Source organism: Chiroxiphia lanceolata, chromosome 31, assembly GCF_009829145.1.
Source record: "Chiroxiphia lanceolata isolate bChiLan1 chromosome 31, bChiLan1.pri, whole genome shotgun sequence".
Taxonomy (NCBI): domain Eukaryota; kingdom Metazoa; phylum Chordata; class Aves; order Passeriformes; family Pipridae; genus Chiroxiphia; species Chiroxiphia lanceolata.
This window is the reverse complement of record NC_045667.1, coordinates 308,087-323,656: the sequence shown is the minus strand read 5'-3', so window position 1 is coordinate 323,656 and position 15,570 is coordinate 308,087. Positions and strand designations below refer to the sequence as shown.

At 65.5% G+C, this 15,570-nt stretch overlaps 1 protein-coding gene across 1 annotated transcript; it reads left to right on the top strand.

Annotated features, from left to right (window-relative positions):
• Positions 1–212: 212 nt before the first annotated feature.
• RBM10 (RNA binding motif protein 10) lies at positions 213–15,394 on the top strand. The gene is given in 25 exon segments (XM_032713791.1): positions 213–264; positions 636–832; positions 1,196–1,352; positions 1,434–1,625; positions 2,292–2,361; positions 3,783–3,856; positions 6,154–6,240; positions 6,582–6,642; positions 7,108–7,263; positions 7,820–7,980; positions 8,259–8,356; positions 8,911–9,010; positions 9,177–9,378; positions 9,520–9,653; positions 9,990–10,086; positions 10,402–10,493; positions 11,036–11,203; positions 11,604–11,750; positions 12,174–12,239; positions 12,650–12,730; positions 12,732–12,845; positions 13,554–13,622; positions 13,991–14,094; positions 14,586–14,685; positions 15,240–15,394. Coding segments are annotated over 24 exon segments (2,601 nt in total). The 5' UTR covers positions 213–264; positions 636–815; the 3' UTR covers positions 15,294–15,394.
• The last annotated feature ends 176 nt before the right edge of the window (positions 15,395–15,570 follow it).

Below are 15,570 nucleotides of genomic sequence, written 5' to 3'. Positions count from 1 at the left end.
CGGGACGGCGCCCCCTCGCAGCGCCCCGCCCCCCGCGCCGCGGAGCCAATCACAGCCTGCCACTGTCGCACCGCCCTGCCCTTTCTGGGCAGACCCCGCCCCCCCGGCGCGACGACCAATGGCGAAGCGAGAGATGAAGATGGGCGGACATCGCGACCAATAGAAAGGGCGGAGGGGGCGGGCACGCGGGCCGGACCAGGCCGAGTGGGAGCGGCGCCGCCATTTTGGCGCTCGGGAGCGGCGGCGGCGGCGCCGTGCGGGCAGGTCCGGGCGGCTTGGTTGGGCGGGGCCGAGCGGGAGGAGCGGGGAGGACCGGGAGGGGCGGGATTACTGGGAGAGGCAGGCATGACCGGAGAGGGGCAGGAATGACCGGCAGGGCCGGGATTACCGGGAGGGGCGGGGCTGACCGGGAGGGGCGTGTCTTATCGGGTGGGGTGGGGTTAACCGGCAAGGCCGGGAATACCGGGAGGGGTGGGGCTGACCGGGGCCCCCCGCGCTGATGAGGAGGGGATGGGACCCAGGGCTGAGCGCGCGTTGTATGCTAATGATGGGGCGGGGCATCACGGGGGCTCCTTCCCCAGCTGTTCTGCTGTGCAGGTCTCAGTGACTCCCAATTCATCCCATTTCCCTCGCAGTCGGCCCCTCGACGCTTCCCAGTTTGTCACAGAACCGTCTCTTCTCAGTCCGTCCCAGTACGTCACTGGTTCATTCAGATCTTTTCCAGTTAAACCCAGGCTCTTCCAGTGACCACCCCAGCTTTCCGTTCCCAGTCCCTTCCAGTCTCACCACTTGCCGCCCCTACAGGTGTCAGTGCCATGGAGTACGAGCGCAGGTAGGGGGGCCCCAGGGGACCCCAAAACCGAGGACCTGGGGGGGGGGAACATTTGGGGAGCTCTCAGAGGACACTTGCGGACTCTCCACGGAGGAAAATGTGATATTTTGGAGACTTCGTAGGGGGTAAAGTGACACTGGGGACTTTGGGTGGGAGGGGACCTTTGGGGACCCCACAGGGGACACATATGGGGACATTTGGTCACCTATGGGGGGTATTTGGTGACCTCTAATGGGGGGTGATTTCACTGAGCACCACCAAGGGGCCATTTGGGTTCCTGGGGGTGAGATGTGGGGACAATCATTGGAGACCTTCAAGGCCAGAGAGGACCTCGGTACCCCCTGACCCCACTCCTCTCCACAGGGGTGGCCGTGGGGACCGGACGGGGCGTTACGGGGGGGCCCCACCCCCCCCCGAGGATGGATCCCGCACCCAGAGGGACCACGACTATCGTGACATGGATTATCGGGGCTATGGGGGACCCCCAGAGGGGCCCCCTGCCCCCGGGACCCCCCCGCAGGTGAGTGTCAAACCCTGAGGGGGGTGTTGGGTCACCCTGCGGTGGGTGCTGGGACCCCCCCAACACCTCCCTCTCCCACAGGCGTCCTACGAGGCTGCGGAGCCCCCCCGGAAGCGAGACCCTCCCCGGGACCCCCCCGCGGCTCCAGCGCTGCCCTTCGGCGCCGACAGCGACTACCGGGACCAGGATTACCGGGAGGGCCCCGAGGAGGAGCCGCGTGCCAGCACCATCGTCATGCTCAGGATGCTGCCCCAGGCGGCCACCGAGAACGATGTGAGCCCCCAGCCCCCACCACGGCCCCACCCTGCCCCCACAGCAGCCCCGCCCACAGCCCAGGATGGCCCTGCCCCCACCCAGCATGGACCCGCCCCATACATGGATGGCCCCACCTTGTGCCATAGATGACTGTGCCCCATACTTGGGATGGCTCCACTCTCTGCCAGGGATGGTCCCATCCCAACTCGTTGAGCCTCACTCCCATTGAGAGTGACCCTGCTCCTTTCTTAATAGCCGTGCCCTATGTATGAGGTGTTTTCACTGGCCCCGCCCCCTCCCCACTGAGCCCCACCCCAATCCAGCCTGGGCCCACCCTCTGAGCCCTGCCCTTGCGAGGACAGTGTCCCTTCAAATCCCACCAGGGCTCTGTGCCAGCAGCTCCTGAGTGTCCATAGAGGGCCCTGGGAAGGGTTGGCAGTGCCCCTCCCCCTGGCCCCCCCCCAAATTCAGCTCTACCCCAGAAAGCCACACCCTCTTTCCTTTAGGCCACACCCCCACAGAACTGACAGTTCATGGTGGAGACAATCTGGGAACCCCCTGGAGACACACTGGGGTCTCTTGGGTGGGAGCTGGGCAAGTTTTGGGGTGTTTGTAGTCCCCCCGTGTTCCTCCTGATGTGGTTCTGTCCGTGTGTCCCTCCGTGTCCGCCCCGTGTCCCCCCAGATCCGTGCACAGCTCCAGGCCCAGGGGGTGCAGCCTCGCGAGGTGCGGCTGATGCGCAACAAGTCCTCAGGTGAGTCTCACCTGGGTTCGTTCTGCACATCTGGGCCCTTCTCTGCATACCTGGGCCCTTCTCTGCACATCTGTGCCCTGCTCTGGGGGAGGGGTGGGCACCTGGATCCCCTTTGGGGTGTGGGGGGGGGGGGGGCACCCAGACACTTGGATCCCTCAGAGGGGGTTGGGTTCATGCCCTGCCCATGCTGGGGGGCACCCAGGGGGGCTGGTTGTATCCCCAGAGGCACCCAGGGATTCTTGTCCCATTTTTAGGAGCGTCCAGGGGTTCTGTTTCTGTTTCCCAGATGTGCTTGTGTTAGGCTTAGGGGGCACCCAGGGTGCCAGGCTTGTTTCTAGGGACTCCCAGGGGTGTGGCACCAGGCTCAGGGGGTATCAGAGCTGCTGATCCTGTTCCCAGGGGCACCCAGGGGTGCCTGTCCCCTCTCTAGGAGCACCCAGGGGTGCTGGTCCTGTTTCCCAGGGGCACCCAGGGGTGCTTTTGCCAGCCTTAGGGGGCACCCAGGGGTGCCAGTCCCATCCTCAGGGGCACCCAGAGGTGCCTGTCCCTTTCAAGGAGCACCCAGGGGTGCTGTGCCATACTTAAGGGGCACCCAGGGGTGCCCGTCCTCTCCCAGGTGGCACCCAGGGGTGCCAGTCCTGTTCCCCAGGGGCACCCAGGGGTGCCAGTCTCATTTCTAGGAGCACCCAGGGGTGCTGATCTGGACTTGGGGGACACCCAGGGGTGCCCATCAAGTCCCCAGGGGCACCCAGGGGTGCTAATCTTATCCTTAGGGAGCACCCAGGGGTGCCCATCTTGTCTCTAGGAGCACCCAGGGGTGCTGGTCCTGTTCCCCAGGGGCACTCAGGGGTGCCAGTCCCTTCTTCAGGAGCACCCAGGGGTGCTGGTCCCACGTCTAGGGGCACCCAGGGGTGCTGCACCACATTTGAGGGCCACCCAGGGGTGCCCATCACTTCCCCAGGGGCACCCAGGGGTGCCATCTCTACACCCAAGGGGCACCCAGGGGTGCTGGAGCCCTTCCAGGAGCACCCGGGGGTGCTGTGCTACACAGAGGGGGCACTCAGGGGTGCCAAACCCAAGCTGGGGGCACATGGGGGTGCCTATCTTCAGTCCTAGGGGCACCCAGGGGTGCCAGACCCTTCCCCAGAGGCGCCAGACCCTTCCCCAGGGGCGCTCAGGGATGCTGAGCCCTTCCCAGGGGGCACCCAGGGGTGTCCAGACTCTTGAGGGGGCTCAGAGGGGTCTGTAGGAGCTCCCAGGTTTCCTTGGGGGTCCCAGAGGGGTCCCAGGATCACCCAAACCCAACCCAGGGGATTCCAGGGGTGCCCATCCCCACCCTGTGGGGTCCTGGGAGCACCCAGGGGGGCCCTTCCCCACCCAGGGGGTCCCTGGGTGCCCCCCCAACCCCCCGCCCGTTCCAGGTCAGAGCCGCGGCTTCGCCTTCGTCGAGTTCCACCACGTGCAGGAGGCGGCGAGATGGATGGAGGCCAACCAGGTGGGGGAGGGGCGGCCGGGGGGGAGGGGCTTGAGGGGCGTGCCTGGGCCTCGTGGGGGGATACCGGTGTTACTGGTCTGTGCTGGTGTCCCGGGTGTCAGGGGCCATATTTGCTTCCTTGTGACCTTGTGAGCATCGTGTGACACCCTGGGGTGCCCCTGTGTGGGCTCTGAGCTCCTGGGTGACACTCTGGGGTGTCCTTGTGTGGGATCTGAGCCCCTGGGTGACACCCTGGGGTGCCCCTGTGTGGGCTCTGAGCTCCTGGGTGACACTCTGGGGTGTCCTTGTGTGGGATCTGAGCCCCTGGGTGACACCCTGGGGTGCCCCTGTGTGGGCTCTGAGCCCCTGGGTGACACTCTTGGGTGTCCTTGTGTGGGATCTGAGCCCCTGGGTGACACCCTGGGGTGCCCTTGTGTGGGAATTGACCTCCTTGGCTGAGGACTGAGCCCCTCGTGCGAGACCCTGGGGTGCCCCTGAGTGCTTTGTGTGACAGACTCCGGTGGGTCTGTGTGGGAACTGATGTCTGGGTGGCACCCTGGGGTGTCCCTGTGTGCGGACTGAGCCCCTTTTGTGAGGACTGAGCTCCTCGGGTGCCCCCCTCGGGTGCCCCCCGCGCGCTGCAGTGCAGGACGATGGTTGTGAGACCCTCGTGCAAATGCCGAGCTCCTCGTGCCCCCCGTGTGAGCCCTGGGGCAGCTTTGTGCCAGCCCTGGGGCAGCTTTGTACCAGCCCTGGGGTGCTCTGGGTGAGCCTTGGGGTGCTCTGGGGAGCTGTGGTATGAGGGCAGCTGTGAGCCCTGGGCAGGCCTTTGTGCTGGTGGTGCCAGCCCTGGTGCTCCCCGAGCTTGTCTTGGGCCAGCCCTGGTGTGTTCTGGTGGTCCCTGGTGTGTCCCTCTGTGCTGGCTCCTGGGGGGGGGGCCCTGGTGCCAGCCCTGGGATGGGAGCTGTGCCCGCTGGTGCCAGCCCTGGTGGGGAGCCTCGTGCCCTTTGTGTGTGGGCTGTTCTGAGGGACAGTGGGAGGCCTCGTGCCCTTGTGGTGGGAGCCCTTGTTCCACTCTGTGGGCTCTGCTGCAGCCCTGTGCTGATGCTGGTGCAGGTCCTTGTGCCCTCTGGGGCAAATCCTGGGGCAGATCTCTGTGTGAGGCCTCGGCCAAGGCTGGGGGCCCTGGGGAGAACCCCAGGGGAGCCCTGGTACCCCCTCGTGCCCCCCAGTGCCCCCAGTGCTCCCAGTGTGAGGGCTGTGTGACCTGGTGCCACTACTGAGCCCTGGTGCTCCTTGATTCAAGTCTTGGTGCCTCCCTGTGCTGGTTTACAGGTAAACTGGCAGGAGAAACAAACCCGACTCAAAAGACAGTGTAAGTCAGAGTTACAATTTAATAACGAGAATAGAATAAATACAATTATACAGACAGACAATTGGTTTTAACCCGCAAAACCCAGATCTATAACTCAGCACCCTGGGACACAAAGAGAGTGGTGTTTGTTGGCCCCTGTGCTGAGCCCCACGTGGTCCCCCTGAGTCGAGAGTAAAAGAGGAGGGAAAACCTCTTGGTGAGAGTGCTGGTTACAGTCTGGTCGAGAGTGGTAGTCGCAGTCTGTTCGAAGTTCTGGTCCTGCTCTGGATCCGACAATTGGGGCCCAGAAATGCCGACCCCAGGATTCTACACCCTCAGGTTGGAGTGGGAATGCCCAGCACCTCCCCCAGGGCGGGGAGTTCCACAATGGGTGATTGTGAGCTGTGAGACACTTTTGGAGTCCTTGGTGGCCCATTAGCAGAGGTGACCCCTCAGGTTGGGTGTGGAGGTGCTGATGACTCCCTAGAGGGGAGTTATCCCACCTGAGTCATTGGTGTGAGGAGAGGAACATCCTCCTGTCTCAAGGGCTTCCTGACACCCAGCTTATGGCCTGAGGGATGAGGTGTGTTGTGGGCAGCTGCTGCAGATGGTCTGTTGTTAGCAGTTCCTAGGAAACGACATGGAGAGTGTAGAATCCAGAGTTTGGGTTACACCCACCCAGTGATGAACTGTTCCTGGCTGCTCTAACTAGGGCACCCCCACCATGAGCTCTGATGCCCCCCAGAAGAAGTCCTGGTGCCTCCTCTGGTGTCCCCCAATACAAATCCTGGTGCCCCCCTTGTTTGAGCCGTGGTGCCTGCCCCGTGTGTCCCCCCAGGCCAGGCTGACCATCCTGGGTCACCGTGTGTCCCTGTGCCTCCCCGACCCGCTCTGTGCTCCCCCTGACTGACCTGTGCCACCCCTGACCCCCCCTGTACCCCCCTGCCCCCACTGTGCCCCCCAGGCCGGGCTGACCCTCCTGGGGCACCGCGTGTCCCTGCACTACAGCGACCCCAAACCCAAGATCAACGAGGACTGGCTGTGTGCCAAGGTGAGAGAGCCGGGGGGCATCAGGGTGGGGGTGTCCTGAAGGGGGAATCTGGGGGGTCCTGGGGGTTCTTGAGGGGATTTCTGGGGGTCCCGGGAGGAACGGGGGGCTTGGGGGGTTCTAGGGAGAGTGCAAAGGGGTTGGTGGGGACTGTGCAGGGCTTTGAAGGGGTTTGGAGGGTCCGGGAGGGAGACTGGGAGGTCCTGGGAAATCTTGGGGGGGTGTCTGAGGGGGTCCAGGGGGGTTTCAGAGTGGGATTGTTTTGGGGTGCTGCAGCTGGGAGGTCTCTGGGCAGGTTTGGGGGTCCGGGGGGCTCTGAGTGTGACGGATTTGTGGGGTCTCAGTGTGGGGTGCAGAACTTCAAGCGACGTGAGAAATGCTTCAAGTGCGGAGTCCCCAAAGCTGGTGAGTGACCCCAAACCCTTGGGATTCACCCCCTTTCTCTCCCCTACGCTGCCCCAAAAGTGGCTGTTCTCACCCCAAAACTATTGGGGTTCTCCCCAACACCCAGGCGATCCCCCAAATTCTCCTAAACTTACTCCCAGAATTGCTCCTAGATTTGCTCTCAAACTACCCTGAGGGGTCCCCAAAACTGTCCTGGGGGGGTCCCCAAAGGTGTCGCAGGGAAAGGGGAGGAGTTTGGGGGTGAACTGAGCAATTTGGGGGCTCAGGTAATGAACCGGGGGGGGGGGGAGGAATTGGAATTGGAGGGTGGGGGGTGGTTTGGGGTTCACAGCCCCGATTGGGGGTTTGCTCACAGAATTTGGGGGTGACCATCCAATGTTGGGGTCCAACCCCCAGCTGGTGGTTCACCCCCCGTTTTGGGGCTCAGTGGCTGACGGGGGTCCCGGGGGCTGTTTTGGGGTGCAGAGGCAGAGCAGCGGGGCCCGGGGGGGCCACGACCGGAGCTGGTGCCGGGAGGGGGGGGGCTGCTCCCCCTCCCCCAGGCCTATGGCCCCACACTGGGGGGGCCCCCTGGGGGATCCCAGGGGGGCACCGAGCCCGGAGCCGATAACGCCAATGACAGTGAGTTGGGGGGACCCTCAGGGGGGGTTAAGGGCATTTTTGTGATGGTCTTTGGGGTTCTGAGATGATCTGGGGACATCTCCAGGAGTCTTGATGTGATTATGGGGGTCCTGAGGGGTGTATGGGGCTTTTGGGGGGTTCCGGAAGAGGTGAGGTGGGACTTGGGGGGACTGGGGGGAGTCTAGGGAGGGCTGAAGGGGCTGATGGGGGTCCTGGAGGTTTTCTGAGGTACTTGATAGGTCTTGGGATGGATTAGTGGAGTCTGGAGGAACACAGGGGGGGTCTTGAAGGATCCTGGGGTGGTTTATGGGGTTTGAAGGGGCCTTTTGGGTCTGTGGGCAAGTCCAGGGGGAATTTGGGGGGTACTGGGGGCCTTGAGGAGGGTTTGAAGGATCTGGATCTGGAGGGGAGTGGTCCAGAAGAGCCTAAAGGCAGATTTAGGAGGGTCTTGAGAGTGTTATTAGAACCTTAGGGGGTGCCTGCACACCTGGGTCCCCCCCAAACCTGGCTCCCCCTGACACTGTGTGTGTGTCCCCCCCTGCCCTGCCCCCCTCAGCCATCATCCTGCGGAACCTGCACCCCCAGAGCAGCCTGGAGTCCATCCTGGCCGCCCTCGCCCCCTTCGCCGCCCTCTCGGCCGCCAACGTGAGGGTCATCAAGGACCGGCAGACGCAGCTCAACCGCGGCTTCGCCTTCGTGCAGCTCAGCACCATCGTGGTGGGGGCCTGGAGGGGCTTGGGGGGGCCTGGGGGGCTGGTCACAATTTGGGGGGGGGCTGGAGGACCCGAGAGGGCCGGTCACTGTCGGGGTGGGGGCTGAGGGAGCCGGGTGTTCCCAGACACCCGAACCCTTCCAGACAACCAGGCCTTGTCCCTGGGGTGTCCCACATGGGGATGTCTCCAGAGTGCTTTGCGTGGGGTGGGTGGGACACCAGGGCCTGTTTGGGGTCTCCACCCCACCACTGTGACCGTGGGGCCCCCCCAAAACACCCCCAGGAGGCGGCACAGCTGCTGCAGATGCTGCAGGCCCTGCACCCCCCGCTGCACATCGACGGCAAGAGCATCAACGTGGAGTTTGCCAAGGGCTCCAAGCGGTGAGAGCCACGCCCAGCCACGCCCCAGCATGGGCCACGCCCCCGGCTCAGCCCCACACTCCCAGCCACTGCTGGCTGTGCCTTGGCAGAAGCCATGCCCCCCAGCCTGGCCACCCCCCCATGGCCACACCCCCAGCCAGGCCATGACTGGCACAGGCCACACCCCAGGACAGGCTACGCCCTAAAGGCCTTGGCCTCGCCCCCTGCCCCAGGGCCCCCCCCCCCGCTCACCTGTGCAAACCCACCCCCATCCTCACCCCACCCATAACCCCAAGCCCCGCCCATTCTAAGCCCCACCCACAGGCCCAGCTTTGAGACACCCTGTGACTGCCCCAAGCTCTCCCTTCAGGTGTCCTAAGCCCTGCCCCGTAACCAGCTGTGCCCCATAACCAGCCCTGCCCCATTGCACTATTCACACATAAGCCCCGCCCACCACCATGAAGCCACACCCCCTCTGCTGGGTGGGAACTCCCACCCTGATGCCCCACCCACTTCCCTTAAACCACGCCCACACAGTCCTTGCCCCCACCCCTGACTGTTGGCTCCACCCCCAGGGAGGTGCAGGGGGCGGGGCCAGGGGAGGGGCCGCCCCGCGCCAGTGCCGCCTCCGTCGCCTCCACGGCCATCGCTGCCGCCCAATGGGCGCTGTCACAGGTGGGCGGGGCCGGGGTGGGGCGGGGAGTGGTGCAGTGGGAGGGGCTGGAGTGGGTGGAGCTCACTGGGGGGCGGGGTCTGGTGGGTGAATGGGGTGGGGGTTGGTGATGTGTGGGCGGGGCTTGCAGTGGAGGAGGCGTGTCCTGACGTGGCCCTGCCCCCGCAGGCAGCCCCGGGAGGCGACTCTGCGTGGTCAGGGGGGGAGGAGCCGAACACCGACTTCAGTGGCTTCTACCAATCGGAGGAGCCCTTTGCTGGCCCCGCCCCCACTATCTATGGCTCTACCTACCTGAAGGGCAGCTCGGCCCCGCCCCCTGGCCCCGCCCTGACAGGCCCCACCCCCAACAAGGCCGATGGCCCCGCCCCAGGTGAGTGTGGGCCCCCCCCGCTGTGTTCCCAGATGTGGCCCCGCCCCCTCAGGTGTGTTCCCAGGTGTGGCCCCGCCCCCAGGTTTGGCCCCGCCCTCTCAGTTGTGGTGGCACCTGCCGAGCATTTGGCGCCCCCTGCAGGTCCGGAGGAGCCGGCACAGGACCCCGCGGGGGGAGGGGGCGGCCCCTTCTCCCGCCCCCCCCCCGGCGGCCCCCCATACCCCTCCCCTGCTGCCGAGACCCCCACGGCGACACCCCCGGGAGCCCCTGGACAGGTGGGTCCCCAAAATCGGGGAGGGGTCCCCAAAAGGGAGGGGGGAGGGAGAGCACCCTGAAAGTCGTGGAGGACGGGGGGGTGTCCTTATGGGGGGGGGGGGGAGAGGAGGGGAGGCCCAACAAATGGGGGAGGGGTTGAGTTTGGAGGGAACCCCAAAAAGAGAAAATTGGGGGCGGGCTGCAAGTGGTGACGGGAAAGGGGGAGCTTGAAATTGGGGAGGGGGGGGATGGAAATGGGGTGGGGGGACCCCAGAAAAGGGCGAGCTCAGAGACTTGAGGATTTGGGGGGGATTTTGGGGGTGGTGAGTAATTTTGGGGTCCTTCACCCCCCTCAGGTCTACTCGGGGCCCCTCAAGGCTGAGACCCCGAATGCAGCCCCCTCTGGGCCCCCCCCGGCCGCCCCCCCCAGCACTGAACCCTATGGCCAGTACCGTGAGTGGGGCTGGGGGGGGCTGGGGGGCTTTGGGGGGGCTTTAATGGAGGCCTGGGGAGAGCTTGGGGGGGCTTGAAAGGACTGTTGGGGGCCTGAGGCTTGGGGAAGGGTCCTGGGAGAGGTTTGGGGGGGTCCTGAGGTGGTCTGGGGGGATGTCGAGGGGGTCCTCGGTGGTTTGGGGGGGTCCTGGGGTGGTTTTAGGGGGTCCTGAGGGGGACTTCTGGAATGCTGAGGGGAATTTTGGGGGGTCCCAAGATCTTGGGGGCTGTCCCAGGGTTTTGGGGGTCCCCCCTGACCCCCCCGTGCCCCCCCAGCCGTGCCCGATGTCTCCACCTACCAGTATGACGAGACCTCGGGGTACTACTATGACCCCCTGACCGGCCTCTACTATGACCCCCACTCCCAGGTGGGACTTTTGGGGGGGTACAGGGAGGGACTGGGAGGGCGGGGGGTCCTCCCCACCTGTCGAGCACAGTTTTGGGTCAAAAAAGTGCAATTTGAGGCTAAAAACAGTGTTTTACGGCTGGAAGGTGTTTGGAGGAAAATTCACATATTTAAGGACTTTTTACAGGTTTGTTTGAGGCCAGTGGGAGGTTTTTGGGTGCAGGGGAAAGTTTTGGGGTACAGGAGACACTTTTAAACCCTTCCAGCCAAATCTTGGGCCCAAACAGCGTGAACTTGGGCCCGAAATGTCTTTTTAAGGCTGGAAGGTGTTTTGAGGTGAAAAAGGGGGAGTTGGGGAGCATTTAGGGTCCTGTTTTGGGGCCCTGGGGGTGATTTTGGAGTGCAGTGGATGATTTTTGGGGTGCTGGGGGTACTACTGAGGCTCCAGAGGGCCCATCTTGGGGTGCAGGGAGATGGTTTTGGGGCCCTGGGGGGAATGGTGGGGGTCCAGAGGGCCCATCTTGGGGTGCAGGGATCCCCCCTGACCCCTCTGCCACCCCCCAGTACTACTACGATGCGGGGGCGGGGCAGTACCTGTACTGGGACGGGGACCGACGCACCTACGTGGCCGCGCCCCCCGCCGAGCCCACCCCCGGCCCCCCTGGGCCCCCGGGCCCCCCCAAAGAGCCCAAGGACAAGAAGGAGAAGCACAAGACCAAGACGGCCCAGCAGGTTTGTGGGGACCCGAAAAACGGAGGGGCTGGGGGGGGCTCAGGAGCCCTCCCGGGTTCTCAGAAGTGAGGGGAGAGACCCCAAGAGCAGTTGTGGTCATCAGAGACTTCCTCTGTTAGTGGGGGGGCCCAGTATGGTCTGTGAGTCGCCACAGATCCCAGGGATGTCCAAGAACCCCCATGGACCCTCCCCCACCCCAACAGCATCGTGGGCATCCTCAATATCCCCTGTGGGTCCCCCAACAGCCCCCCAGTCTCCGCTGTGTCTCCCCTCATCACCCCCAGGTGCCCACAGACCCCCAGTACCCCCTGACCCCCCCACATCTTCCCCCCTCGGGGGGCTGGGGGTCTCTGGGCCCCTCGGGGTGCCCCCCAGCCCAGCAGCCCCCCGGCCCCCCCAGATCGCCAAGGACATGGAGCGCTGGGCGCGGAGCCTCAACAAGCAGCGGGAGAGCGGGCGCAGCGCGGGGCCCCCCCCGGCCCCCCGCGAGGACGAGCGCAGGGAGGCGGCGGCGGCCGACGCCGGATACGCCATCCTGGAGAAAAAGGTGGGGCTGGAGGGGACAGGGGGGACGGGGAGAGTGTCTGAGGGGGCTTTGGGTGGGCGCGGGGGGGCCGGGAGGGTTGGGGGGCTGAGGGGCTGGTTGGGGGGCTGTGGGGGTTGTTTGAGGGGATTTGGGGGAGGGCTGGGGGGTCAGGGAGGGCTGGGGGGCTGTGTGGGGGGCTGGGGGTGGCATGGGGCCATATGGGAGGGACTGTAGGAGGGGCTGTGGGTGTTACATGGTGAGTGCGGGGGGGAAGTGGGGGTCTGGGGGTCCGGGGAGGTGGCGGTGGGTGCTGGGTGGTGCCATGAGGGTCTGGGGTTGTTGGTGGAGGGGAGGTGCTGGCTGTGGGGGTGATGTGGGGGACCCATGGGGGCACCGTGGGGCCGCACGAGCCCCCCAACCCCCTTGACCCCCCCACCTCCCCAGGGGGCTCTGGCTGAGCGGCAGCACCTGCCCCTGGAGCTGCCCCGGCTGGCGAGCGACGAGCGGCTGGTGAGACCCCCAACCCTGAACCCCTCAATCCTCTGACATCCTCCTGACCTCCCTGACACCCCCTGGACCCTCCAACATCCCACAGACCCCTCTGACACCCACCAGACATCCCCTGGACCCCAGACACCTCTCCTGAACCCCTTGACATCCCCCCTAAACCTCAACACCCCCTGAAAAACTCCCTGGGGTCTGGGGTCTTCTACAAACCTCCTCCCCAAACACTTGGGATCCTCCTGGACCCCTAAACCCACCCCCCATCACAGACACTCCAGACACCCCCAGACACCTTAGACCCCCCCGAATGCTGAGGGCCCCGCTCGTTCCCTTTATCCCCTCACCTGGCCCCCAGCTCCCCACACCCCTTTCTCTCCCCCAAAGCCCCCAGCCCCTCTGACCCCTGTTCCCCCCAGAGCCCCCCCCGCGGGCTGGTGGCCGCGTACAGCGGCGAGAGCGAGAGCGAGGAGGAGGGGGAGCGGGGGGGGGGGCCCGGGACCCCCCGAGGAGCCGCTGACGGACTGGGCCAAACTGGCGTGTCTGCTGTGCCGGAGGCAGTTCCCCAGCAGGGAGGCCCTGCTGAGGCACCAGCAGCTCTCGGGGCTGCACAAGGTACCCCTAAATCACCCCAAATCCGGAGGGCCATCCTGGGATAAGGGGGACACCCCCCCAGAGATCAGGGACCCCCCCAGGGGCTGGCAGGGTCATGCTGGGGGGTGTCAGGGCCACACAAGGGGTGTCAGGGCTGCACCAGCAGCTCTTGGAGCTGCACAAGGTACCCCAAACACCTCAAATCAGGGGGGCACCCTGGGGTAATGGGGATGCTCCCAGAGATCAGGGGCCCCCAAGGGCTGGCAGGGTCACACTGGGGGTGTTGGACCCTGCTGAGGCACCAGCAGCTCTCAGGGCTGCACAGGGTACCCCCAAATCACCCCAAATCCGGGGGTGCACCCTAGGATAAGGGGGACACCGCCAAGAGATCAGGAACCCCCCCCATGGCCTCGTAGGGTGACACTGGGAGGTGTCAGGTTTGCACCAGCAGCTCTTGGGGCTGCACAAGGTACCCCCAAACACCCTCACATCCAGGGGGGCACCCTGGGGTAATGGGGACCCCATGGGAGAGCAAGGAGCTTCCCCTGGGCAGGTGGGACCCCGGTGAGAGGTGTCACAGCTCTTTAAGGGGGGTTGGGGGAGCCCCTTGTGGTCTTAGGGACCCCCCCAGGATGTTGGGGGGATATCAGGGGCTCTTGCAAGGTTGGGGGACCCCCTCCTGAGATCTTGGGAGCCCCAGTACGGGGTGTCCCCCCTCCCCTTCCCCAGCAAAACCTGGAGCTGCAGCGCCGGAGCCACCTGCCCCCCCCCGAGGGGCCAGAGCGGGGGGACATGGAGGTGTCACATGGGGGGCACGGGGGGGTGAGGGGCAGGGGGGCCCCTGGAGGGGTGGGGACACCCAGGGAGGGGGAACTGAGGGGCATTCCTGGGAAAGGGGGATCCCAGTGTGGCAGGGGGGGAACTTGGGTGGGCACCCAGGGGACCGGGGGGACATGGGGGCAACTGGGGGGGGCCCAGAGCACCCAGGGGTGTTGGGGGGCACCCATGGGGCAGGGGGGGCCCAGGGGGTGGGGAGCCCCCCATGAGTGCTGTGTGACCCCCCAATGGGCTGGGGGGCACCCATGGGGCTGAGGGGTCCCTGAGGGCTGAGGGGCACCCATGAGGTCCCTGGGGGCTGGGGGCACCCATGGGTGCTGCCCCCCCAGATGAAGTACCGGGACCGTGCTGCCGAGCGCCGGGAGAAGCAGGGGGGCCCCGACCCCACCGAGCCCAAGCGGCGCAAATTTGGGGGACCCCCCCCGACCCCTGGGTGAGCACCTGACATACCCCCGGGGCACCCCAGGACTCAGAGGGGAAGGGGGCTGAACATGGAGGGCTGGGGGACCCCAAAAGTGGGGGGGGGGGCCAACAGCTGAAGGTGGGGTGAATGACCCCGAAATGGGGGTGGGAGGACCCCAAAGGGGGGTGGGGACCCAAAAACGGGTGTTACTGGATGGCAGACCCCAAACTGAGAACTGAGCACCCTGAAGTGGGTGGTGGGCCCCGCAGACTGGGTGCTGTAAGGTGAGGAACCCCAAAAATGGGTGGTGGAGACCCCAAAAGGGGGTACTGTGGTGTGTGTGTGGGGGTCCCAAAGTGGGGGTGTTGGACCTTGAAGGTGGGTGCTGTGGGGGACGGACCCCCAAAACTGGGTGCAGAGACCCCAGTGCTGGTGCTGGGGGGTGCTGGGACCCCCAGTGGGATTGGGGTCCCTGGGGCAGTGCGTGATCCCCAGTGACTCCCCCCCATGGTGCCCCCCAGGGACGCAGAGGGGCCCCCCCGGGAGCCCCCCCTGGGCTGTCGGATGCTGCAGGCGATGGGCTGGAAGGAGGGGAGTGGACTGGGCCGGAGGAGGCCGGAGGTGACATGGGGGGACAAGGGGGTCAGGAGGGGGACAGGGGGACATGGGAGGGATGGGATGGGGGCAGACGTGAGTGGGATGTAGGGGAGGTATGAGGGGGCACAGGGAATAGGCTGGGCTGGAGGAGGCTGGAGGAGGTGACACCAGGGGACAGAGAGAGACAAGGGGGACGTGGGAGGACATGAGGGGGACATGGAGTGATGGGATGGGGGGGTATGAGCGGGACAGGGGGACAACACGGGGACGTGAGAGTTGGCAGGGAACAGGCTGGAATGTCAGGGGCTGGAGATGACACAGGATGGGGGGGATATGGGGCACTGGGGAGGACAAAGGGACTTGGGGGGGGGCAGAGGGACATGGGGACATTGGGGACAAGAGAAAAGGGTGGGACAGGGGGACGTGGGGAGACACAGAGAACAGGCCGGGGTGGTGGCTGGAGGTGACACAGGACAGTAGGGGAGACACGGGGGGACACTGGGAACACAGGGAGGGGCGGGGGGTTAATGTTGTGGGGGTGGCACTGTGTGACCTGTGTGACCCCACTGTCCCCACAGGCCCCCGCCCGGTCCCGCCCCGGGGGGGTGACACGGTTCAGCGAAGGCCCCTGAGCCCCCCGGACACACCCTCTGTGAGGACATGCCCTTCCCTGGACACACCCTTCCTCGGACGTGCCCACCTGGGTCATGCCCTCCCAGGGGCCCCAGTGTCTGGCCCCAGTGTGACCCCACCCCTTCCCCCTTTTGGTTTTGGTGGTGGATTTTTTTCTAATAAATGAGTGAAAAAAAGCGGAATTTGGGGCTGGAATAGGGGGAAGGAAGAGGCCGCTGGGTCCTTCCTGTGGGTGGGACCCCAGAGTTCCCTCTCCTCTCTCTCCCCATCGTCCCC